At 53.6% G+C, this 24104-nt stretch overlaps 1 protein-coding gene across 6 annotated transcripts in view; it reads left to right on the top strand.

Moving 5' to 3' along the window:
- Window positions 1–24104, top strand: part of LOC119451014 (DENN domain-containing protein 2D-like) — a 428171-nt gene that overhangs the window by 211797 nt on the left and 192270 nt on the right. For 5 of the 6 annotated variants that reach the window (XM_049666395.1, XM_049666393.1, XM_049666394.1 and 2 more), the window contains exon 9: window positions 536–658. The exons of the other annotated variant lie outside the window; for it this stretch is intronic. In XM_049666395.1, the coding sequence (XP_049522352.1) occupies window positions 536–658 (123 nt within the window). The remainder of the gene's footprint in view (window positions 1–535; window positions 659–24104) is intronic. 6 annotated transcript variants of the gene reach the window in all.

Raw genomic sequence — 24104 nt, 5'->3', positions numbered from 1 at the left:
TGCGGCTGGCCCGATGGACTGGCGTATCGATTGGCACTGGGGTAGTGGTTCCACTGCGAGAAGGGGTCTGCGACATGGGTAGGGAATACCCAGCACATCCACCACTTTGTTATGTGCCTTGTGAGAGAATGGGCGACGCGACGTTTATTGAAGGTTGTGGCTCCTGAAAAGCATGGCGCTGGGAGCTGGCTATCGAGCGGGCGGGGAAGCATGCGCACTTCTTTCTTCTTGTCCGTGCCTGCCTCTTAGCACTGTACCCACTACTGCTGGTGGCAATAGGGTGGTGTTTATTGCTGTGAGTGGCTCTGCTGTCACACGTTTGCAAAAACTGAAATGGCAAGCCAGAGAAGCAAAGGCTGAGCCTTTGGGGTGTCGTTATTGTTATGCGTGTATTGTAGGGGCCCTGGTACAATTCTCACCAATGTGATGGCAGCATTGTGACCTACGACATGACCAATGCTGCTCTGAGATGAAATGAGTCGTTGATTCAAAGGCACTATTGAGAGCTGGTGTGAGCAGATACTTGTCTGTGCAGCTGCTGGCCGACCTGGAGGTGCCCCTGCAACGTCTGTCCGAGCCAGGCTGGACTGAGCTGCTGTCCTCGCTTGCCCAGCAGAGCCTGCCCATGCCCGGGTGCAGGCTAATGCGTTTCTCCCTGGTCAGTCCACGCATCATACTTCTGTAAACTGATCCTTACACGAGGCTGTAAAAGCCGGGAAAATTTTCGAATTGAGCGGAGTTGCGACGTAAGCAAAATTACAAACATTTGGCTGCGCATAGACCACCACGTGAAACCTTTTAGAAATAACGCTAGTAATATATTCAGTCACTGTTGCATGCATAAGCACCAAAGACTTTGGCATCTACGTGCAACGGCGTTACTGGAATTGTGCCAGGCGTGGCACAGAGTCAAGACGGTTGATCCTAATGAAGTGTTTTAAGCCAGTCATCCGAGCATACAGTCGAGTCTCACTATAACGAAATTCACGGGACACGTGAAAAATTTCATTGTGGTGGAACTTCGTTGACGGGAAATTAGTGTGCATATACGTACGCCGAATGGCAAAGCTGCGAACGAAACCAAGACCATTGTCAGGGAAATCTTGGCGATGGCGTGGGGGCAAAGGTTGAGACCTACCGAAGGCGGTCAATAAAGTGTCAACTTAGCGAGAGAATGTGCTGTTACGGCATTTTTCGTACATTGCGGCCAACGCCTAAACGTGCGTGCCCGGCCGATCGCGAAGCACTCATTTTGTGGTACATGCACCGTCGCACTGAAGCGATTTGAATTATCACAATTTCATTGCATATTTATGACAAAGTCGGCAAGCTTGGCAAGGTTGCGCTTACCGGAAGTTTTATTTCGAGAAGTCGGTCAGCCTGGATTTCTTACGCTTCATGGCAAGCAAAGGCATTACGCGAGTCTTGCAGTCCGTTAAAAGAGCCATCACAATGTCATTTTCGTGGGCTCTGATAACTTTTAAAGGAGTACTGACACAAAAAATTTCCATCTTGTTTTTTCTGCTGTATTAAATAACTAATGACCCTGTAATCACGGCGCAAAACCTCATTTGCTTCAGAGTGCGACAGGTAATTATTTGGAGTCTTGTTTGTAGCGACCAGTCCAAGTTTCGGTTTCAGAGAGCAACTAGATGGGAAAAGAGGGATTGTAAACACAGTGGGTACGTGCCGGAATCAGTGCAGTCGCCGGAATCTGTTTCTAGCGGGTTCTCATTTTCCCCAGACGATGAGACGTTGGAATGATGTTGACAACAGTGGCTACGGCGTGGCCGCCGTATCTTGAAAGCAATCTGCGATGTGTACAAAGTGCGTGCCTGCGCGGGCCTCATCTTCAAAGCAATCTGCGATGCAACGTGCAACTAGTGTCGGTAGAGTCATGTGCGCTGTGTTTTCAACGTTTAGTTCGCGTTGAAGCGAGAGACGGCATGGAGGTCAATTCGCTCACTGCTATTGCCGCGCCTTCTCACTCCAGCGTGTTGACATCGAGTTTCCGTGGTCATCAAGCGAGATGTTTTCTTGTTTACCTGTGTGTGCATGTCGCAAAAGAGCGCATAATCCAAGCGCACGCCGCGTGTCATGCAAGCCAGCGAAAGAACACGCCGACCCCGCGGCAACTTCAACAGAGGGGGAGAGCACATACGCCTCAAACAGCAACGCGAACAATTTTGCCGAAACGTCTAGAAGAGCCTCGACGCAGCGACGTTAACCGGAGAGAGAGAGAGAGAGCACACGCGCACGCCGGGACACTTTCTCACCCGGCGAGTCGAAAGAGATAACTACAGCGTGAGCGTGCGCCAACAGCATTAGTCATCATCCCCCCCCCCCCCTCCTCGACAACACTCCCAATTGTGGCGGTCGAAGGTACGAGAAAAGACGAGAAGGTTCTCAAGCTTTGGACATGCTACGAGAGCACGACTCCGATAGGAAGGTTCGAGAGAACGCCTGTGGAAGCTATATAACCGCCGTGCGAGAATCAGAGTGTGGAGTTCAAGGAGTACACTCCGCACCGGTGAAGTGATGTAACGTTAAGACCGAGCGTCTGCGGAAGAAGGGGATTCCCCGGCAAGCTAGTCGACGAGTTCATCGAGCGTCTGCATTTCCGGAAGAATTTCCTTTTTCGAGATTTGCCCAGAGCTACGCTGAGATCGTCTGACTCCAAGACCAACCAGCACGGTGAATACGATTGGACACTTAGTGTTCCTATTTATTTTGTACTTTACATGTTGGACTCTTAGTGCTTGTCGTTAATTATTTTCTTGTGTTTGTTAATACCCATCTGATTTGTATTGTGTTGTGTCTAGCCTAAGTGTGCAAGTGTGTGTGTAACTACTGTCGGGATATGGGGGTAAGCCCACGCGCTCTCTGCCTCGGCACACCGAGCCCCGCGGTTGGCACATGCCTGCGCATCAACCGCGGTCCTGGTGCAAGCTCAAGGAAACAATAGACAACAACCACATGTACACTCGGAAAGCATTTATTATGACTGCAACTAACACTTCGAGCAGGCCAGCTAGCTATAGTCGACATCGCTGAGGGTTCCCTCAAAGAGAATAATACACTAGGTAAAGAAGGGCTTCCGACTTACCAACTGGGGAATACGGGCGGCCCCGGCGATTGCCGCGGCAAGAACGCGGTTGACTAACCACGTGCGGGAATATGGGAGCGGCGGCGGAGACTTCCGCCATCGCCGCTTGCTGGGAACCAAAAAAGACCCGGGCGATATCAGCGGGATTTCACGTGACCCACCCGGTGGCGCTGATAGCGCTTGCGATTCCCGTGCGCCGCCCGCGAAGTAAAGTTTCCCCCTCTCCCAACTCTCCATGGCCATGCGGCGGTTATGGGACCCGAGGATTCCCACATCCCTCCACCCTTAAATGTTGCCCTACGGCGGAGAAATCGCTGGAACGACGGCATTCACAAAGTATCCGGGCAGATGCGATGGTAAACTTTGGCAGGAAATGGCAGAATCCACGTTGATAGGCAGCACAGTCCTCTGTATTGGCCGCCCAGATATGGCAGCTGTCACCATGGTTGACGATGAGTGGGGCTGAAGATGGCTTGCCTTCAAGATGCTCGCCGCCGCAATGTCCACCCGGGAACAGTTGGGTCAGGACTTTCTCAAAGCAGCGCGCGCGCCGGCACGATGAAGCTCGCACCGACGTATCCTCGTGGGAGTGTATGATGGTGGGCCTCCCTCATTGTGGCTGCCATGTGCTGCTGCATCGGACCGAGAACAGGGAGGGGCCTCCGCTCCAATTTGAGGCCGAGACAGCAAGCAGGGATGTGGACGATGGCAGCAATAGCAAGTCCAGGCGGCTTCACTCGTTCTGCAATGTAGCTCAAATGCACTCCACAAACACTTAGAATTAAGGCAGTAGAGGCCGCCGCAACGTCGGCCGTCTGACACGATGCTGAACTACCCGTCTAACGCATAGCTTTATGCGGCAACGAGAAAAAAAAAAACAATCCAGTTCGTTTGAATGACGTTATTAGCTTCGACGGAATTTTTCCGGTCCGATCCAGCATGAAAGTGGGCGATGCTCGTATGAACAAAGCGCTCTATGGTCCCCGAGATTTCCGTTATTCCGCCCGCAAAATATTGGGTTCATCTGAACAAAATAAGCTTTCTGTTTCGAACAAGGTTTCTCCGCTCGGGAGAGTATAGTAAAACTAGCGAATCCATTTGCACCCGCTAAATATCACGGCATGGTCGTCTTCGAACATGCAACCAGCAGCTCCGAAGAGCCTTAGGCCTGATCGCGTCCATGACGGATACCAATGCCACAAAAGGCCCATAAAGGGTTCCAATGAGCCGCCGTGAGGAGATACAGGCCTAGCTAAATGGTCCCTGCTCGCTGCTCAACCCGCAGCTTCCGAGCCGACTCCTGGGACTGCGCCCCGCTGACGTCCTAGCCAGCGTTTCTGGCGCCCGGCTCCCAGAGCCAAAGATACAGAAAGGAGGCTATTTACATATGTACAGAGAAAATCTACCACCGAGTCGGCTGCTGCACTCACTCACTTCGGGCGTACTCTTAGGAGAAAACTTGCTGCAAATCTCAGTGTCTACACGAGTTCAGTGGCACGGGTGCAGCGTAAACTCGCACTCAAGAAAGCACATGTCCAATCTAGCTAGCAATCATGCCTTTGCGTGAGGCCTAACGCTGGTCCAGACAAAGCCTCCTCGCACCGAACCGATCGTCGTCCGGTTTTCCAAGAGCTTGCCCCACGTTGGGCGCCAAAATGTCGGGATATTGGAGGGATTGCCAAAGGTCCTCTGCCTCGACACACCGAGCCCCGCGGTTGGCGCATGCCTGTGCATCAACCGCGGTCCGGTGCAAGCTCAAGGAAACAATAGACGACAACCACATGTACACTCGGAAAGCATTTATTACGACTGCAACTAACACTTCGAGCAGGCCAGCTAGCTATAGTCGACATCGCTGGGGGTTCCCTCGAAGAGAATAATACACTAGGTAAAGAAGGGCTTCGGACTTATCAACTGGGAAATACGGGCGGCCGCGGCGATTGCCGCGGCAAGAACGCAGGTTGACTAACCACGTGTGGGAATACGGGAGCTGCGGCGGAGACTTCCGCCATCGCCGCTTGCTGGAGACCAAAAAAGACCCGGGCGATATCAGCGGGATTTCACGTGACCCACCCGGTGGCGCTGATAGCGCTTGCGATTCCCGTGCGCCGCCCGCGGAAGTAAAGTTTCCCCCTCTCCCAACTCTCCATGGCCATGTGGCGGTTATGGGACCCGAGGATTCCCACATCCCTCCACCCTTAAATGTTGCCCTACGGCGGAGAAATCGCTGGAACGACGGCATTCACAAAGTATCCGGGCAGATGCGATGGTAAACTTTGGCAGGAAATGGCAGAATCCACGTTGATAGGCAGCACAGTCCTCTGTATTGGCCGCCCAGATATGGCAGCTGTCACAATGGTTGACGATGACGTGGGGCTGAAGATGGCTTGCCTTCAAGATGCTCGCGCCGCAATGTCCACCCGGGAACAGTCGGGTCAGGACTTTCTCAAAGCAGCGCGCGCGCCGGCACGATGAAGCTCGCACCGACGTATCCTCGTGGGAGTGTATGATGGTGGGCCTCCCTCATTGTGGCTGCCATGTGCTGCTGCATCGGACCGAGAACAGGGAGGGGCCTCCGCTCCAATTTGAGGCCGAGACAGCAAGCAGGGATGTGGACGATGGCAGCAATAGCAAGTCCAGGCGGCTTCACTCGTTCTGCAATGTAGCTCAAATGCACTCCACAAACACTTAGAATTAAGGCAGTAGAGGCCGCCGCAACGTCGGCCGTCTGACACGATGCTGAACTACCCGTCTAACGCATAGCTTTATGCGGCAACGAGAAAAAAAAAAACAATCCAGTTCGTTTGAATGACGTTATTAGCTTCGACGGAATTTTTCCGGTCCGATCCAGCATGAAAGTGGGCGATGCTCGTATGAACAAAGCGCTCTATGGTCCCCCGAGATTTCCGTTATTCCGCCCGCAAAATATTGGGTTCATCTGAACAAAATAAGCTTTCTGTTTCGAACAAGGTTTCTCCGCTCGGGAGAGTATAGTAAAACTAGCGAATCCATTTGCACCCGCTAAATATCACGGCATGGTCGTCTTCGAACATGCAACCAGCAGCTCCGAAGAGCCTTAGGCCTGATCGCGTCCATGACGGATACCAATGCCACAAAAGGCCCATAAAGGGTTCCAATGAGCCGCCGTGAGGAGATACAGGCCTAGCTAAATGGTCCCTGCTCGCTGCTCAACCCGCAGCTTCCGAGCCGACTCCTGGGACTGCGCCCCGCTGACGTCCTAGCCAGCGTTTCTGGCGCCCGGCTCCCAGAGCCAAAGATACAGAAAGGAGGCTATTTACATATGTACAGAGAAAATCTACCACCGAGTCGGCTGCTGCACTCACTCACTTCGGGCGTACTCTTAGGAGAAAACTTGCTGCAAATCTCAGTGTCTACACGAGTTCAGTGGCACGGGTGCAGCGTAAACTCGCACTCAAGAAAGCACATGTCCAATCTAGCTAGCAATCATGCCTTTGCGTGAGGCCTAACGCTGGTCCAGACAAAGCCTCCTCGCACCGAACCGATCGTCGTCCGGTTTTCCAAGAGCTTGCCCCACGTTGGGCGCCAAAATGTCGGGATATTGGAGGGATTGCCAAAGGTCCTCTGCCTCGACACACCGAGCCCCGCGGTTGGCGCATGCCTGTGCATCAACCGCGGTCCGGTGCAAGCTCAAGGAAACAATAGACGACAACCACATGTACACTCGGAAAGCATTTATTACGACTGCAACTAACACTTCGAGCAGGCCAGCTAGCTATAGTCGACATCGCTGGGGGTTCCCTCGAAGAGAATAATACACTAGGTAAAGAAGGGCTTCGGACTTATCAACTGGGAAATACGGGCGGCCGCGGCGATTGCCGCGGCAAGAACGCAGTTGACTAACCACGTGTGGGAATACGGGAGCTGCGGCGGATACTTCCGCCATCGCCGCTTGCTGGAGACCAAAAAAGACCCGGGCGATATCAGCGGGATTTCACGTGACCCACCCGGTGGCGCTGATAGCGCTTGCGATTCCCGTGCGCCGCCCGCGGAAGTAAAGTTTCCCCCTCTCCCAACTCTCCATGGCCATGTGGCGGTTATGGGACCCGAGGATTCCCACATCCCTCCACCCTTAAATGTTGCCCTACGGCGGAGAAATCGCTGGAACGACGGCATTCACAAAGTATCCGGGCAGATGCGATGGTAAACTTTGGCAGGAAATGGCAGAATCTACGTTGATAGGCAGCACAGTCCTCTGTATTGGCCGCCCAGATATGGCAGCTGTCACAATGGTTGACGATGACGGGGGCTGAAGATGGCTTGCCTTCAAGATGCGCGCCGCAATGTCCACCCGGGAACAGTCGGGTCACGACTTTCTCAAAGCAGCGCGCGCGCCGGCACGATGAAGCTCGCACCGACGTATCCTCGTGGGAGTGTATGATGGTGGGCCTCCCTCATTGTGGCTGCCATGTGCTGCTGCATCGGACCGAGAACAGGGAGGGGCCTCCGCTCCAATTTGAGGCCAAGACAGCAAGCAGGGATGTGGACGATGGCAGCAATAGCAAGTCCAGGCGGCTTCACTCGTTCTGCAATGTAGCTCAAATGCACTCCACAAACACTTAGAATTAAGGCAGTAGAAGCCGCCGCAACGTCGGCCATCTGAGACGATGCTGAACTACCCGTCTAACGCATAGCTTTATGCGGCAACGAGGAAAAAAAAACAATCCAGTTCGTTTGAATGACGTTATTAGCTTCGACGGAATTTTTCCGGTCCGATCCAGCATGAAAGTGGGCGATGCTCGTATGAACAAAGCGCTCTATGGTCCCCCGAGATTTCCGTTATTCCGCCCGCAAAATATTGGGTTCATCTGAACAAAATAAGCTTTCTGTTTCGAACAAGGTTTCTCCGCTCGGGAGAGTATAGTAAAACTAGCGAATCCATTTGCACCCGCTAAATATCACGGCATGGTCGTCTTCGAACATGCAACCGGCAGCTCCGAAGATCCTTAGGCCTAATCGCGTCCATGACGGATACCAATGCCACAAAAGGCCCATAAAGGGTTCCAATGAGCCGCCGTGAGGAGATACAGGCCTAGCTAAGTGGTCCCTGCTCGCTGCTCAACCCGCAGCTTCCGAGCCGACTCCTGGGACTGCGCCCCGCTGACGTCCTAGCCAGCGTTTCTGGCGCCCGGCTCCAGAGCCAAAGATACAGAAAGGAGGCTATTTACATATGTACAGAGAAAATCGACCACCACGTCGGCAGCTGCACTCACTCACTTCGGGCGTACTCTTAAGAGAAAACTTGCTGCAAATCTCAGTGTCTACACGAGTTCAGTGGCACTGGTGCAGCGTAAACTCGCACTCAAGAAAGCACATGTCCAATCTAGCTAGCAATCATGCCTTTGGGTGAGGCCTAACGCTGGTCCAGACAAAGCCTCCTCGCACCGAACCGATCGTCGTCCGGTTTTCTAAGAGCTTGCCCCACGTTGGGCGCCAAAATGTCGGGATATTGGAGGGATTGCCAAAGGTCCTCTGCCTCGACACACCGAGCCCCACGGTTGGCCCCTGCCTGTGCATCAACCGCGGTCCGGTGCAAGCTCAAGGAAACAATAGACGACAACCACATGTACACTCGGAAAGCATTTATTACGACTGCAACTAACACTTCGAGCAGGCCAGCTAGCTATAGTCGACATCGCTGGGGGTTCCCTCGAAGAGAATAATACACTAGGTAAAGAAGGGCTTCGGACTTATCAACTGGGGAATACGGGCGGCCCGGCAAGAACGCAGTTGACTAACCACGTGTGGGAATACGGGAGCGGCGGCGGATACTTCCACCATCGCCGCTTGCTGGAGACCAAAAAAGACCCGGGCGATATCAGCTGGATTTCACGTGACCCACCCGGTGGCGCTGATAGTGCTTGCGATTCCCATGCGCCGCCCGCGGAAGGAAAGTTTCCCCTCTCCCAACTCTCCCTGGCACGCATGCGCTTGACGCGACGTTCGCTGCCCGTGCGGGGGTATGGGACACGAGGATTCCCACACCAGCTTGTGTGAAGAATATATTTTGTTGTGTTTTGACAACTCTTGGCTCTGACTCGGTCTTTGGACAGCAACCGGTGTTCGCTGGCGCACCAGAGGGCCCACTCTTAATTGTCCTTGCTTTCGTGGGATTATTTTCGGAAGCTGATAAGTCGGCTTTGTAATTTGGTCAGGCGTCTGTGCCTTGTTCACGGGGTCTGTGACAGTGCATTACAACGTGCTTGGCACCTCGCTAGCGGAGTGGCAGTCGCTTGCAAGCACTTTCGCAGCAGCCTTAACAGTCAGAGCTGTGACCCCTAACCCACGGTTCGCAGTGAGTTGCGACCACGGCGTGTTCAGGCCAGGGGGACAGGGTGAGTCTTTGACTTAAGGTTTTATTCACCTTGAGTTTCACACACCAACAGAGTAACAAGAACAGATACACAAAACGAAAACCACAGTGGTGGAGCGTTCCGCACGATTGAGCTGACAAAACCACACAATAGTGGAAACACACAAGAGGCTGATAAGGGTTCAGGTCACCTAGCGTGGATCCGCGCTCGGGCCCTGGGGTGGTCAGTTGCTCACAAAGGCCGGGCGTTGCAGGTGGACGGCGTGCGGCGGTCTCCGCGGCTGAATTGAGATGCGGCCAGTCGCAAGCTCGTCAGCCGAAAGACAAAAACGCCTCGGGGGAATAGCGTGTCTCCCCGACCGACGGAGAGGGAGTATCCCCGGTTCCAAGAAAGGGGAAAGGAGGGAACGGAGTGCCTCGGATGCGGTCTCGCGGCCTGGCGCAAAGAGCAGCGGCAGCGGCGGAACGTGCTCTCTCTCTACTGCTCTCCGCGAGCGAGCTCGTGATCATCGCATGATAATCGCGCGGCCGCTCCGAAGATATCTGGATGCGCGTGCGATCCCACATCCCCCTCTCCTTAATATCACCCTTTAGCTGCGAAGGGGCCACCGTCACCTGAGACTTTTCCGAGAGGGGCCAGCTACTCCGCCTTCAGGGCGGCGAAGTCCAAGTCGATTAGAGAGCAGCCTTGGCCGCCCGCCGCCGGTGTCGCTTGGCTGTCGGTCCCTGCAGGCCAGGTCAAGGTGCCAGGCGATGGTGTCGATTGCGATGAGCATGATGATGGTGCTGACAAAACCGCAGGGACCTTCTGCGGGGTCCCCGCGGCGGCCTCCAGCAGCCATTTAGCAAACTGTGGGTCCACCCTTGCCCTCCTAATGACGTCTTCGGTAGCCGTGTTCATTTGCAGCTCAGTGGTTTTCTTTGAAGGCGCTTCGTCCTCAAGTGCCGCGATCCACTGTCGATGGAGCAGTGATCTCTCGTGGCTCTCGTGTACGATTAGCCCGCCGCACTCGCAGAATACAGAGCCCGGATCCGGCGGAAGGCAAGCGCTGTTCGACCAGCGATCCAGTTCAGTGATCGTCCGGCTTTGAAATGGGGTGAAGAGCCGGTCGCTTCTCTTTGAGATGCGCGCCCGCTCCTGCCTTTTCCACAGCGCCGCCGAAAAGTAGGAGACGGGAGCCTCTGTGCCGGCCTGGAAGGTCCACGTTGCCACCGAGCGCCTTTCTAGTTTAGTGCCTGGTGCGGCCGAGTGATGTTGGCCTGTGGATCCAGGATGAAAAGGGTTGCCAGGCCGGCTTCTCATCGCCCCCTCGCTGTCTCGGCCACCGGACACGGAAGTCTCGGGAGCGGCAGGAGCCAGGTGTTGTTGCTTGGGCCGCTTGATCCCTACGTGGTCGGGCTTACCGGAGTTACGGCACGAGTTCAACCAGCGCTTCTTCGCGTCGGTGGCGCGGGCATCACCATGGTTCAACATCTTCGCCGAGGATGGAGTAGAGCTTTCTTGATGCCCAACTGGACGAGGTTGGAAGTACAACTGTCCTGTTTAGGTATCGTCAGGCCCATTTGCTCCCGTCGCCCCGCCTTTTCGGTGTACGGCACCTCGGAGGGTGCAGGGCCAAAGGCTCGCCGAGCCATTACGAATGGCGGGTTGCGACTCGTTGCGCAGCGGGAGTCCACTCCGTTCTTGTGGGAGAAGTCTTACGCTCGGCCTTGGCGCCGGGTGCCTGGTTGCGGGGCTCACAACTCGGTCGCGGGGTTTTGCAGCGCGGTTCGGCGGAATTCTGCGCTGCTGCCCCCATTCCGGACCGGAAGCTGTTTGCTGCCTTTCTCCCCTCGTGGCTGGCTGCTGGGTGCTTCGCTTTTCTCGCCGCCTCTTGCGGGGAATACATCGCTGACTGTCCACGGCCTGCTCGTTTGTACACATAGCGAAAACGGTCTTTTCTGCTTGGTTGTAGTATTACGGCTCCCGACAGGCGGTCAGCGGCTGCGACAATTTGGTTAGCCCCTCTCGCTTCTTCCAAAGAGAAAGCGCGTGCTCTCTCTGGAAGGCTGCATGTAAGACATCGAAGGAGCGTTCCATCCGATATCGCGCACAATAAAATAGCTTCTGCAAACCGGACAGAGTTAGTTCTGCCGATATCGCAAGTTACAGCGCCGCCCTGGGCTCGAACGTCGAGCTGTGCCTCCCGATGCCACTGCCTGCGGGCACGGGAGAGCATTCTCCTCGGGCCAGTCGTTCCCTCTGTCGTAATAGGCTTTGAGGTCACAAACATGCACCGGTGTGCTGATCAGTCTTAACTTCAAATCCGCCAACCTGTACACGAGCGAAGAGACAGTCTCTCGCACCCGGTATGGTCCGGTTCATTTCGGTGCCAGAGAAGCTGAGAATTTTTTACTGGCGTCGCTTAGGACGTGATTTCGCCTCAACACCAGGTCGCCCACTTTGTACTGAACTTCCCGATGAGAGCGGTCGTGCTGCGCTTTCTGATCGGCGTGAGCAGTGCTCAGGTTCTGTCGCGCTTTGCGTAAAGCCTCCGTTACCTTTGCGCGCAGCCCAGCTGCATAATTGGCGTGTGCCAACGAAACAACCAGTTCCGTGCTGCTGCGTTCCTGTAGAGTGTGTTCTACCAGATTCAACAGCTCCCTCCCCAGATTGAGGGTGGCGGGTGTAAACCCAGTCGAGCGATTCACTGTCAACCTGATAGCAAATCCAATTTCAGGAAGACAAGCGTCCCAATCGCTGTGCGTCCCCGCAAATGCAATCAGCATGTGCTTGATGTTGCGGTTCACACGTTCAGTGGGATTCGCCTGGGCGTGGTACGTGGTTGTTCTCCTGTGCTTAATGCCGAGAGCTGCACAAGAATCCACGAATAATTTGGCCGTGAAATAGGACGCATTGTCCGTTATCAACTGCTCAGGGTAGCCGAATCGTGTAAACACCTCGATCAGCTTCCCCATGATTACGCGTGCTGATAGCTTCCACAGGGGGAACAGTTCCACCCACTTGCTGAAATGGTCTGTGACGACGAGAAGGAATTGGTTCCCACTCGGTGTCCTTGGGTAAGGTCCCATGACGTCACATGCCGCAATTTGCCAGGGTGTTCGGCTATTGATCGGTTGTATGAGCCCGGGTGGTCGTCCACCACGCGGCTTCACGCGTTGGCACACGTTGCAAGAGCGGGCGTAGCGCATCACATCCCACTTCATTCCAGGCCAGGTAGCAAAGCGGCACAACTTAAGGTAAGTCTTAGGGCCACTCGCATGCCCAGCGATACACGTATTGTGAAAGTAGCGTAAAAGTGCTCCTCTCAGCGTGCGTGGAATGACCGCATTGAAGGACTCATGTGTATCCTCCTCCGCGGGAATTTATCTCAGCAGGACACCGTCAGAATCTAGCAAGTAGGAATCCAACGCGCTCACAGTACTACCAGCTGTTTCGGAGCGCCGCACACTCACAGCAATACCAGCTGCATCTACGTGCGCCGCGGCCGTGCCGCCGGGCTCCCGGAGCCCCTCAAACACTTTCCTACAAAAGGGATCCTCCCACTGTGCCTCTAACAGCTCCTTTCTGCTGAACACGCTCCCCACTTAACTGACGCAGTCCAAGTGGTTCACGCTTTCGTCCTGAGAAGGTGGTTTGTTCGGCCTTCCTTTGGGATTATCGCCGTCGAGCATTGTAGCAGTTCCTCTGCTCTTAGGCTGAGTCTCTGAAGGGTGAGGACGGGTATTAATGTTACGCCTCCTGACGACTTCGCGTGTCGCCGCAGTTAATCTGCTCTCGAGCTTAGTTTCAGGCGAGGCAAGTTGAGTAATGTTACTCTTCTCACAGTCAATGGGCGCGTGTGAAAGTGCGTCCACCACAACGTTGTTTTTTCCTCTCCTGTAGCGAACGGTAAAGTCGTATCGCTGCAGGAGAAGTGCCCATCACGCGAGCCGGCTGCTCAGCTCTCCTAGACGCCTAAGCCAAGTTAGTGCCATGTGATCAGTCTCGATAATAAATGAAACTCCTTCAACGTAGTAGTCGAACTTTTTGAGTGCGAAAATGATCACAAGACATTCCTTTTCTGTCACGGAATAATTTTTCTCTGTGGGACTCAAAGAGCGGCTAGCAAATGCTACCGGCCGCAAGCCACCTTCGTGCTGTTGGAGCAAAACCGCTGCTAGGCCAAGGTCGCTGGCGTCCGTATGTATGACAAATTCCTTATTAAACCTGGTAGCCTTAACTCAGTGGTTTCCACGAGCGTGTTTACGAGGCTGCGCAGTGCCGCCTCTTGCTCGGGACCCCATCTCCACTGCTCACCTTTCCTCAACAGCATAGTCAAGGGGGCTTGCAGTGCAGCGCAGTCTGGGATGAACTGGCGATAGAATTTCACCAGCCCCAAAAAGCGTCTCAGTCCGCCTATGTCTACCAGTGACGGGTAGTTCAATAATGCCTGAACCTTGTCGTCGCACGACAGAAGGCGTCTGTTATCCAGTGTAACACCCCAGTAGCGTTACTCGGGGTTGCAGCTATCTGAGTCTTGGTTGGGTTTAGCGTGTTATCCCCGCAGACCTCAGACGCTTCAACACGTCCCTGAGATGGCGTAAGTGCTCATAAAAAGTATGCGAGTATACCACGACATCGTCTAGGTAAGCAAAAGTTTAGTGCCACCTTGCGTCACCTAGAACACGATCCATTGGGCGCTGGTAGGTCGCAGGCACACCGACCAGTCCAAAAGGCATTCGGGTAAACTGATAAAGGCCCCTGTGACAAGTGACGGCAGTCTTCTCTCGGTCACGGGGATCTACCTCCACCTGAAAATATCCTCTGCTTGCATCGAGCGTAGTGAAGTAAGTACTTCGCTCCACCAACATTATGACACAATCGAGGGAATGCTAGGAAGCGGATATGCATCCTTGCGTGTTACCTCGTTCAGGCAGCGGTAGTCGACAGAAAGGCGACGGGTTGTCCCATCCTCTTTAGGAACCAACACCACAGGAAAACCCCATGGGCTATCGGACCTTTCAACAACGCCTGTATTTTGTGCCTAACTAGCGTAGTGTAGCAAGGCCGCTCTGTGAATACAGCGTCATATTCATTCAGAAGTGATGAGAGGCGAGCCTTTTCTTCCACCGACACACTGCTTGAGCCTTTCAGCAGAGGGTGGTCTCGTTTGCCCCTGACTGCGGCGCACTGTGCTACCGCAGCGGGGGTTGGGGGCCGTGCGGGAGTTGAGCGGTTCCCTTCCGCGTTTTTTTTCTCAGCGCGGCTGCCTGGTCGGCATGTCGACCCGGCCGAAACTGTTCTGAGGGACCTTTTCAGGCAATCGTTGAGTCGGTCTGCGTGCGAAGCATCATCGAACGAAGTTAACTCTGACGCTTTTTGAAATTTAACGAAAGGTATCAGGGGCGCCACATGCTCGCTTCCTATATGCTCCCTTGCAGACGTCAATAGACGATTTGCAGCAGCCGGTTTGTGCAACTGAAATCAGATGGCGCCACCGGAGCGCCGCGCGTGTTGGACATCTCTGGCCTTGGGCGCGCAAACGAAACTAGCGTTGCTCAGTCGCGAAAGCGTAGCCAGCAGCGTTTAACAAGCGCAGTTTGTCAAACGTCGAACAATATTCTGCTCCATGTGGAGATTAAGAGGGAAAACGTCTGCTGTGGTCGAATGCAAAAACTGTGATGGCGACATTAAGCTGTGGAACACGTTGGTGTGTGAAATACACGCGCCACAGCTGCATCAAGACTGCCCGTGCCCGAGGCCGTTTTCCATGCGCCGATTTCCTCGAGGAAAGAAAAACAAGCTCACCCGACAATGCTGGATAGCGAACCTACAGAGAAAGAACTTCAATTAAGGCACATCGGCAAGAGTAAGTGGCAGATCATAGTACCGAATAAGCGAACGTGCTCGGCGTGCGGAATAGTGTATCAACTTCCCATCTTGCGCTTGCTGTACATTAAGGTCACCGTGCGGTGTTTCCGTGGCAGAACACAAGCATTAGCGATATCGTATTGGAACAGTTACCTGCTATCAGTGATGTTTATCCTTAAGCGAAATTACACGCCACGTGCGTATATGCGCATGCTCCGGGATCGGTGCCAATTAAGGGGTATTAGTTGTCGCGGTGAGAACTCCTGCAAAAAAGATTGGAAAAGTGCTATCTGAATCGCATTTTTAAATCGCTAAGCTTGACGAATTCCTGCCTGCGCGTCTGATTTTACATATGTTGGTTTCGCTGCTGTTTCGGATGCACGGTGTGATCAGAACGTAGACCTGGCGTTGTTTGTGGCCACAGGTGCGCGAAAGGTAGCTGTGTTGACGCTGTAGCACAAAATTATTGTTTTAAACAACGCTAGAAGCGTTGGTTGCGTGTTTATCGTATCGTTTATCGTAAATGTCAAGAGAAACCATGAAAATCAAAGTAAATAATTTCAAGCTTACCAGTTTGACATTATTTGATTAGCTGCGTATTAAAGTAGTGGTAACTACAAATCAGCTGTTTCCTTCTGCCTTGTGTCTTTCAGGTTTCCCCCAAAGCGCATGCTGAATATATATATTATTTACTTTAATTTTCATAGCCTCTTTTGACATCGCGAAATTGTGGCATTATTTGACACTATGAAATTATGACATTATTTGTGATTATGGAAAAGACATTGGCAGCAGATTGCTATTGCCTTTTTTCTCACATTTGTGGCAGTTTGCAATAAGAACTGCATGCGTTACCCATGTGCGTGCTTTTTATTTATGTGGACTCCTTTATTCTTACGTTCAAATAAAAGCAAACCATTGTAAATATTACACGAATCACCCTTTTCTTTCAGGCATGTTCTATTCACTTTGTTGATGGGCGTCCAACCAAGGACTATCCCTACCCAACACTGCAGCTTGGAACACAGCTTTATGCTGCAGATGCCATCCTTGGATTGACACAAAGCTTTCCCAACATTGCCACTGTCAAAAAGCTTGATGCCCTCTGCAAACCCCCTGTAGTCCAGTGCAGGCTTCCCATCTTGGTCGATTGCCTTGACCATGTAGTCGTAAACAACTGAAATAGGGGAGAAACATTTGTATGTACTGCGGGAATGAAAAAAAAATGGCAATGAAAGAAAGCTGATTTTTTATTTACTCCTCAAGACATCCGCCGATGTTTGAAATAACTAAAATAACACGATAGATACAGTCTGATATTAAACTCATCGTTTGGATTTATAAATTATAGTTCTGGAGTTTCAATAATTCATACATATTTGATTACTAAGCTGGTGTTGCTCTCCTATGAAGAGTTTGGAAAGTTCAAACTCTCAGAACTACGTGCATGGCGTCGACGCAGCACAAAGATTTTCAAAATTATACGTGCATAAAAAATAAAACGGCCTTTTTAGAGGGTTATTTCTTCGGATCTCTTTCTTTCTCGTTGTACCTCGTTTTCTCTCACACTGAGCTGGAAGCTGCTTACGTCGGTCTCCGATCGAAATCGGACACTTCGATTACGATTTGCGGATCACGACCGACTGGATTCGGATCGAGGCTCAATTGCGATCGAACGTGCCCGTGTGACACGGGTTTTACTATGAAACAACACCCGTTCGGGGGCATTCAGTTAGTACATCCAACGAACACAATCTGCAGCTCTGAAGTCAACTACGCGAAACTATTGCGTGCCCGCCGCACAGGTCAATTCTGCAGAGATCAGTGCACCAGTATCGAGGCAAACGCTTGCCTCAACGTATGTGGGAAGCTAAAATACCAGCGAGCGAGATGTCAACACACAAGCGGACACGGATTTTTCACTCGGCGCTCAAGCATACACATTCGAGGCCGTCAAGCAAAGCGCGAGAGGCTGGGCAACCACTTCAAACAGCTCAGATCGTAGCTTAAGTACACCACACTAACCACAAGAAGAAAAAGAACTAGCGAACTGACATGAACGCCGCACAAGAAGCCTCCATGAGCTCGAATCGCTCGGCGCCAACGAGCGACGCGCATGCACGATGATCGAGCGCCAGAGCGCTCCGGCGCGAGCACATACAACGTTAAAATAACAAACAATGGTTCACTTACATGATCGTTGAACCATGGGACAAAGCTTTGTGTCGTCGATCCAGCCGCTGTCCATCGGTGGACCCGAAACAACGCCGCTTGCCGCACCGTCGCCCACGACTACAGCAGTACGGCTCCTTCGCTGGCCTTCAACCCAAGGCCAGTCATGCCGGTGCAATCACGTGATCAAACATGGCCGCGCCCGTGCGCCGCTGCTGAAAACCGTCTATAACAATGCCCGTCTTGGCGAGGAAGTCTCTGCCAAGAATTATAGGAACCGACAGGCCAGGGAGGTGAGGGAGTCGCCTCACGCGTTTCTCCCACCGCACCACAAGCCTAACAGCACCGCTCGCGTGTGCCGTGCCGCTGGCGAGTCGGAAAGTCACATTACTCTCTCTCAGTAGGACGCCGTTCCGACGGAGATGTTCGCACACCTCGTCGCCAAAGAGTGAAGCGCTTGCTCCCGTGTCTAACAGCGCAAAAAACCTGCATCGGGAGACTGTAACCTCTATGATCGGCACTGGCGTGTCGTTGGATGGTCCGAAACGACAAGCCAGCGAGCCAAGGAGTTCATGTGTCTCACTTGGCGCCGCTGTAACCGCCGCCGGCCATGCAGCGTCGCTCACCGCCGGCTCTGCTCGTTTCCCGAAAGCGCGTGTTCTCGGTTCGCAGGGTGTCTGCAATCCCGGGCGAAGTGCCCCGACTGGTTGCACCGATAACAGAGGATAGTCGGCCTTTGTCGGGTTTGGCGTTGGGTGCCTCGCGCCGGTTGGCCATTGTTCCTCCCTATCGACTGCTCCCTTGCAGGCGCGCTCTGCTCTGGCAGCCTCGGGACGGCATGTCGACCATGATTCTGCATACCTCGGCCATCGGCAGTGCGTGCTGCACGCATGGAATACGTGTACGGGTCGAGAGCTCGGTCAGATAATTCCCAACCGCTTCTCAGGGGCCTGTCACTGAAGGCAACCGCACCATCTCCCCGGGAACGAGTGCGAAAAGTGTCCCTGTTCCACGTGCATCGCGGCTCAAGTGCCTGCGACGCTGGGGGTGGAGGCCGGTATGAACGCGAGGCGAGTATGTCCGCCTGTATGTGCTTTGCCTCTGAGGCCAGCTCATCCAAATCCCTGAACTTGCCCCCTCTCAAATACGCTGCAAAAGTGGGATGAGTTTGTCGCGTGACTCTCTCCACCTTTTCGCAATTCGGAGCAGAGGGGTCAGCGGTACGATAAAGTTCATCCATCGCCCTTACGTACTCGAGCAAGGATTCGTCCGGATGCCGAGTGCGTAGCTCTAACTCGTGCTGCAGACGATGCTGGTAATTTGCGGGCAAGAATTCCTCGCGTAAGGTCGCTCGGAACTCGGCCAGCGTGCGATACCGATGGCCAGTAAGCCGGAACCAGCGGGCAGCGTGATCAGTCAGTGACACTGGTACGACGCGTTCCAGCATCTCGCCATCGGACAGCCCCGTCGCCTGCTGGTAAGTCAACATGCGATCGAGGTATGCGTTGGCGCTAACTACATCATGGTACCCACTATAGGTGGGTAAGTCCACCCTCACTCTCGGTCAAGCAGCTGCGGTAGATGTCAGCAGAGTGTTCTGCACCACACCTGTCAAGCTTTCAATCAGGCACATTGCATCGCGTAACAGCACCGGCTGAGATTCGCCCTGACCGGTAATGTCTGGCACAGGAGCTGGGTGCGTTAGCAAGTTGTGGCTCCATGCTCTCCGCAAACTGACGAAGGGTTCGACGTAACGTGCCTTGCGCCTTGAAGGGGACGTCCTGCCGGAGAGAGCGCCTCACGTGTAGCGCTGCCCTCTTCGAAGCTGATCAAATTGCCAGGGCTAACGTTCACTGCAGGTTTTGACTGTGCGGTAACGGTTACCGCTGCTTCGAATTGTTGCCTGTTGGTAGCCACCTGTGACAGTGTGTACAACGGCTGTAAGTCAGCCCCGTATGCTGCCATGGTTTGTTCGTGTGGTGGCAGTCACTCACACAGACAGGCTCAACCTGTCACACCTCTGGCCCCACGTTGGGCACCAAATATAGGGGTATTACTCAAGTTCGCTCGTGCGCACCTGACCCTTCTCTGGATCGCACCATGCTAGCGGAGCGGCAGTCGCTCGCAAGCACTTTCGCCGCAGCCCTAACAGAGCTGTGACCCCTAACCCGCAGTTCGCAGTAAGTTTCGACCACGGCGGGTTCAGGCCAGGGGGACAGGGTGAGTCTTTGACTTAAGGTGATTATTCACCTTGAGTTTCACACACCAACAGAGCAACAAAAACAGATACACAAAACGAAAACCACAGCGTCGGAGCGTTCCGCACGATTGAGGTGACAAAACCACACAATAGTGGATGCACACAAGAGGCTGATAAGGGTTCAGCTTACCTAGCGTGGATCCGCGCTCGAGCCCTGGGGCGGTCAGTCGCTCACAAAGGCCGGGCGTTGCAGGCGGATGGCGTGCGACGGTCTCCGCGGCTGAATTGAGATGTGGCCAGTCGCAAGCTCGTGAGCCGAAAGACAAAAACGCCTCGGGGAATAGCGCTTCTCCCCGAGCGATGGAGAGGGAGTATCCCTGGTTCCAAGAAAGGGGAAAGGAGGTAACGGGGTGCCTCGGATGCGGTCTCGTGGCCAGGCACGAGCGGGAGCGGTGGAACGTGCTCTCTCTCCACTACCCTCTGCGAGCGAGCACGTGATCATCGCATGATAACCGCGCGGCCACTCTGAAGATATCTGGATGCGCCTGCGATCCCACAAAGCTCAACCTCATACAGCGCACAGCAAACACTAAGGCTAATCAAACAGATTGCCAATAGACACTACGGCATGATGGAGGTCAGCCTCATTAGTTTAGTGCAGGCCTTCGTCATAAGCCGCGTCGTCTATGTGGCACCATACCTAACATTTGGTGTGGTAGAAAAAAAACAAAATGGAGTGCATCATCAGAGGAGTTTTCAAACAGGCAAGTGGCGTCCCAGTCACAACACCCAACCACAAACTGTTAGAGTTGGGGCTACACAACATGCTTGAAGAACTAATCGAGGCGCACACTACCGCCCAATACGAAAGACTCACAGAAAGCCCAACGGGGCGACACATTCTACAGAAACTCAAAATTCGATATGAAGCGCAACACGGCACGAAATTAAGCATTCCACTAGAGGCGAGGAGGAAATTTAAAATTCCTCTATTGCCCAAGAACATGCACCCGGAGCACGACAGAGAGCGACGAGAGGCAAGGGCCCCACATTGAGCGCAAATACCATGATGTAGATGGTGTGGCCTACATAGACGCCACGGAATACAGAGAACGCAAAGGGATGTCCGTAGCAGCGGTAAACTCGGACGGAGAACCTTCGCGAGCGGCACCGTGAGAACAGACAACGCTGAAGTTGCAAAGGAAGCCGCCATAGCATTAGCGGTGGCCTCCACAAAAGCGAGAATTATCGTGACTCAAAAATTGCAGTTAATAATTTCGCGAAAGGGCGCATCTCGCCAGAGGCGCTCAAAATTCTAAACAATAACAGCGACCGTCATCGCAGGACGATCCAAATTATTTGGGTACCGACACACCCCTCTCTCCCCGGCAACGAGGTGGCTCATAAGTTAGCTCGAGGACTTACTCGCCGAGCAAGTGAGCCGGCCCAGCCGGGAACGGGAGGAGACCGCATAGTCAGCTACAAAGAAATAACCGATTACTATCGGCTAGGAAGGGCGGTACCCACCAGCTCATCCCGCGCTAACCAGGAAACAGGCGGTGGCTTGGCGCCTCCTGCAAACAAACATGTATCCAAACCCGGTGGCCTGCAGCAGATTCTATCCAGAGCAATACAACGATCAATGCAAATTATGTTAAGGTAGGGTGGATCTGCCACATATTATATGGGCATGCTCGAAGGCGGCTCTGTAAAGGCGAAAGCCTTTTCGAAGGAAAGAGTAGGCTTCGTCGTCGGGGACGGACAAGCCTTGATACAAAGAGACAATACGTCCACTCGTCTTCAGGGTTTCATTTCTTCTTTTTCTTTCTGGTGTCCGTGCACCGAATTGCACATGCCACGCGCCCTCCTCCAAACCTCTTTCTCGTCGGCTTCTATGCGCCGCACAGTGTAGCAGACGAAGCTACCACTATACTTGAAACAGGCGTTTCAACAGGCTCCTTTCGAGGGCCGCAAAATTCAAAACCGGCAGCAGTGGGGGACCCTGCTGCTCAGCTCAGACCAGCAAGACCAGGTCTGGGCCATCCAGCTAGCTGAGGCAGCCACTGAGACCCAGGGGATCTCGGCCGTCTGCTAGGCAGAGGGAGGCTGCATCCGGCCTCGTGAATTGCTGGCACGAATAAAAGTTGAATCTCTCTCTCATGCAGGGCAGACTTGACTCGCACACTTGCCCTTCGAGCAACTGCAGCTTCGAACCTCAGCTGGAATGACAACAGCACAGTGAGAACTCAGCATTAGACTGCCTCATTAGGCCAATGCTAAAGCAACTCAGTAGTGCCTTGCAGCAGCTATTTGTTGGTTTGAAGATGCCTGTGGCTAAAACAGCAGTGCAAGTAATCCTGGCTGTGGAGACAATGTTGGCTGCTCTCCATAAGCCTGAAGCATTGTTTCCATGTGTATTTGAATTTGTTTCATCACCCCTTAATAGTAGCAGAGTTTGTATTGGTTCATGTTGCGCTTAAAACGAGAGACAGACAGACAGACAAAGAACTTTATTTGTGGTCCTCCTGAGGAACCGCTTTAGGGTACCTCCCTTTTCAGGGAGTCCCCGTAGCCGTCGCGGGCCGCACCCACGTCGGGGTCGGAAGATCGTGGTCCTCCGCCCTGTCGCAGGCCCTCTGGACAGCCCGTAGCTGCTCTGAGAGGTCGCCGCTCTTAAGGGCTGCCTCCCAGTCCGTTAGAGTGGTAAACGATGAGCTGCGTAACGCAGGGCATTGCCAGAGCATATGAGATAAAGAGCAGTACGCCTCCCCACAGTCTGGACAGTGGGGATCTACATTAGGCGCGAAGTGACTGAATCGGCCCCTGGAGGGGAACGACCCCGTTTGGAGCATGCGAAAGGCCGACGGTTGTGGTCTAGTGAGTTTAGGATGTGGTAGCGGAAAGGCCCGCCGAGCAAGTTGATAATGTGCCAACATTTCATGGAAGGTGAGGAGCGAATCCCTGTACAGTCCTAAGTCGCCGCCCGTGAGTCTACCGGAACCACCGCGGTGTGTTATACCTCGCGCGCAGTCATGGGCTAACTCATTGGCGTTAACAACCTCAGAGTGCACATTGATTCCCATATGGGCCGGGAACCATTTTATGATATGAAAACCAGCAGCCCCCTCGGTGCCGAGGATGGCCGCCGCCTCCTTTGATATCGAGCCGGAGGCGAACGCTCGGGCTGCAGACCTAGAGTCTGTAAAGATATGGGTACGTAGAGGGTCCTTCAGTGCTATAGCTACAGCAACCTGCTCGGCTACTGTTGCAGAAACCTTCCGCACGGATGCTGAGTTAATGAGACAGCCATTGGAATCAACCGAAACTGCGACATAGTGATCAGAACGCCCGTACTGGGTGGCGTCAACGAAACATGCAAGATTCTGAGTGGCCGCAGCCACTTTTAATAGGGAACGAGCCCGGGCTACCCGGCGCCCTACATTGTATTGAGGGTGGACGTTAGGTGGCAGGGGATCTACCTTGAACGTATCTCTGACCATGGGTGATAGGGTCGCATTGCGCTCCATGATTTCCTGGTGACCGCATCCAACGGATTCTAAGATGCGTCTCCCCGCTCGCGATGATGAGAGTCGTATTATTTGGGCCACTCGTTGGGCCTCGATCACCTCTGACAGGGTGATGTGCATGCCTAGTTGCATGAGACGCTCGGTGCTGGTAGTGAGTGGTAAACCCAGCCCGCGCTTGATGCTTTTGCGCATGAGGGCGTCGATTTTGGCCACTTCCCGTTTAGACCAGCGCAAAGCGGAAGCTACATAGTTAACGTGGCTCATAAGAAATGCGTGGTAGAGCCTGAGGAGATTGCTTTCACTTAAACCCCCCCGGCGGTTCGAGACCCTGAGGATAAGCCTAAGCATGTTCTCCGTCTTGGTGGTGATGCGGGCTATAGTCTGTGAGTTGCCCCCGAGCGATTCCAGCAAGAGTCCGAGGACCCGGATGGTATCCACTCTGGGGATTTGTTCTCCGTTCCTCGTATAGACGGCTATGGGAACTTGATCTAAGGGTGTGGAGCACCTAACCCCCCGTCTGGTGGGTCTATACAATAGAAGTTCGGACTTGGTTGGTGACAGACTCTGGCCCGTGTCTAGGAGGAAGTGATCTGTGATGTCGAGCGCCTGTTGGAGCGCACTTTCCACTGCAGCGTCAGACCCTCCCATGCACCACACGGTAATATCATCCGCGTAGAGGGCGTGACCAGTTCCTATTACTGTGGCCAGTCTTTCCGAGAGGCCCTTCAAGGCGATGTTAAACAGTAGGGGAGAGATGACCGCCCCTTGCGGAGTGCCTCTCGCTCCCAATGTAAATTCCTTGGATTTGACCTGCCCTATTTTGACAGTGGCCTTGCGATCCCTGAGGAAGGAGCTAACATACGCATGGAATCGTGACCCTAGGCCCAGGTCCG

This window comes from Dermacentor silvarum, chromosome 4 (genome assembly GCF_013339745.2).
Source record: "Dermacentor silvarum isolate Dsil-2018 chromosome 4, BIME_Dsil_1.4, whole genome shotgun sequence".
NCBI classification, from domain to species: Eukaryota; Metazoa; Arthropoda; class Arachnida; order Ixodida; family Ixodidae; genus Dermacentor; species Dermacentor silvarum.
The sequence above is the reverse complement of the archived record's forward strand: the minus strand, read 5'-3'. Positions and strand labels throughout refer to the sequence as shown.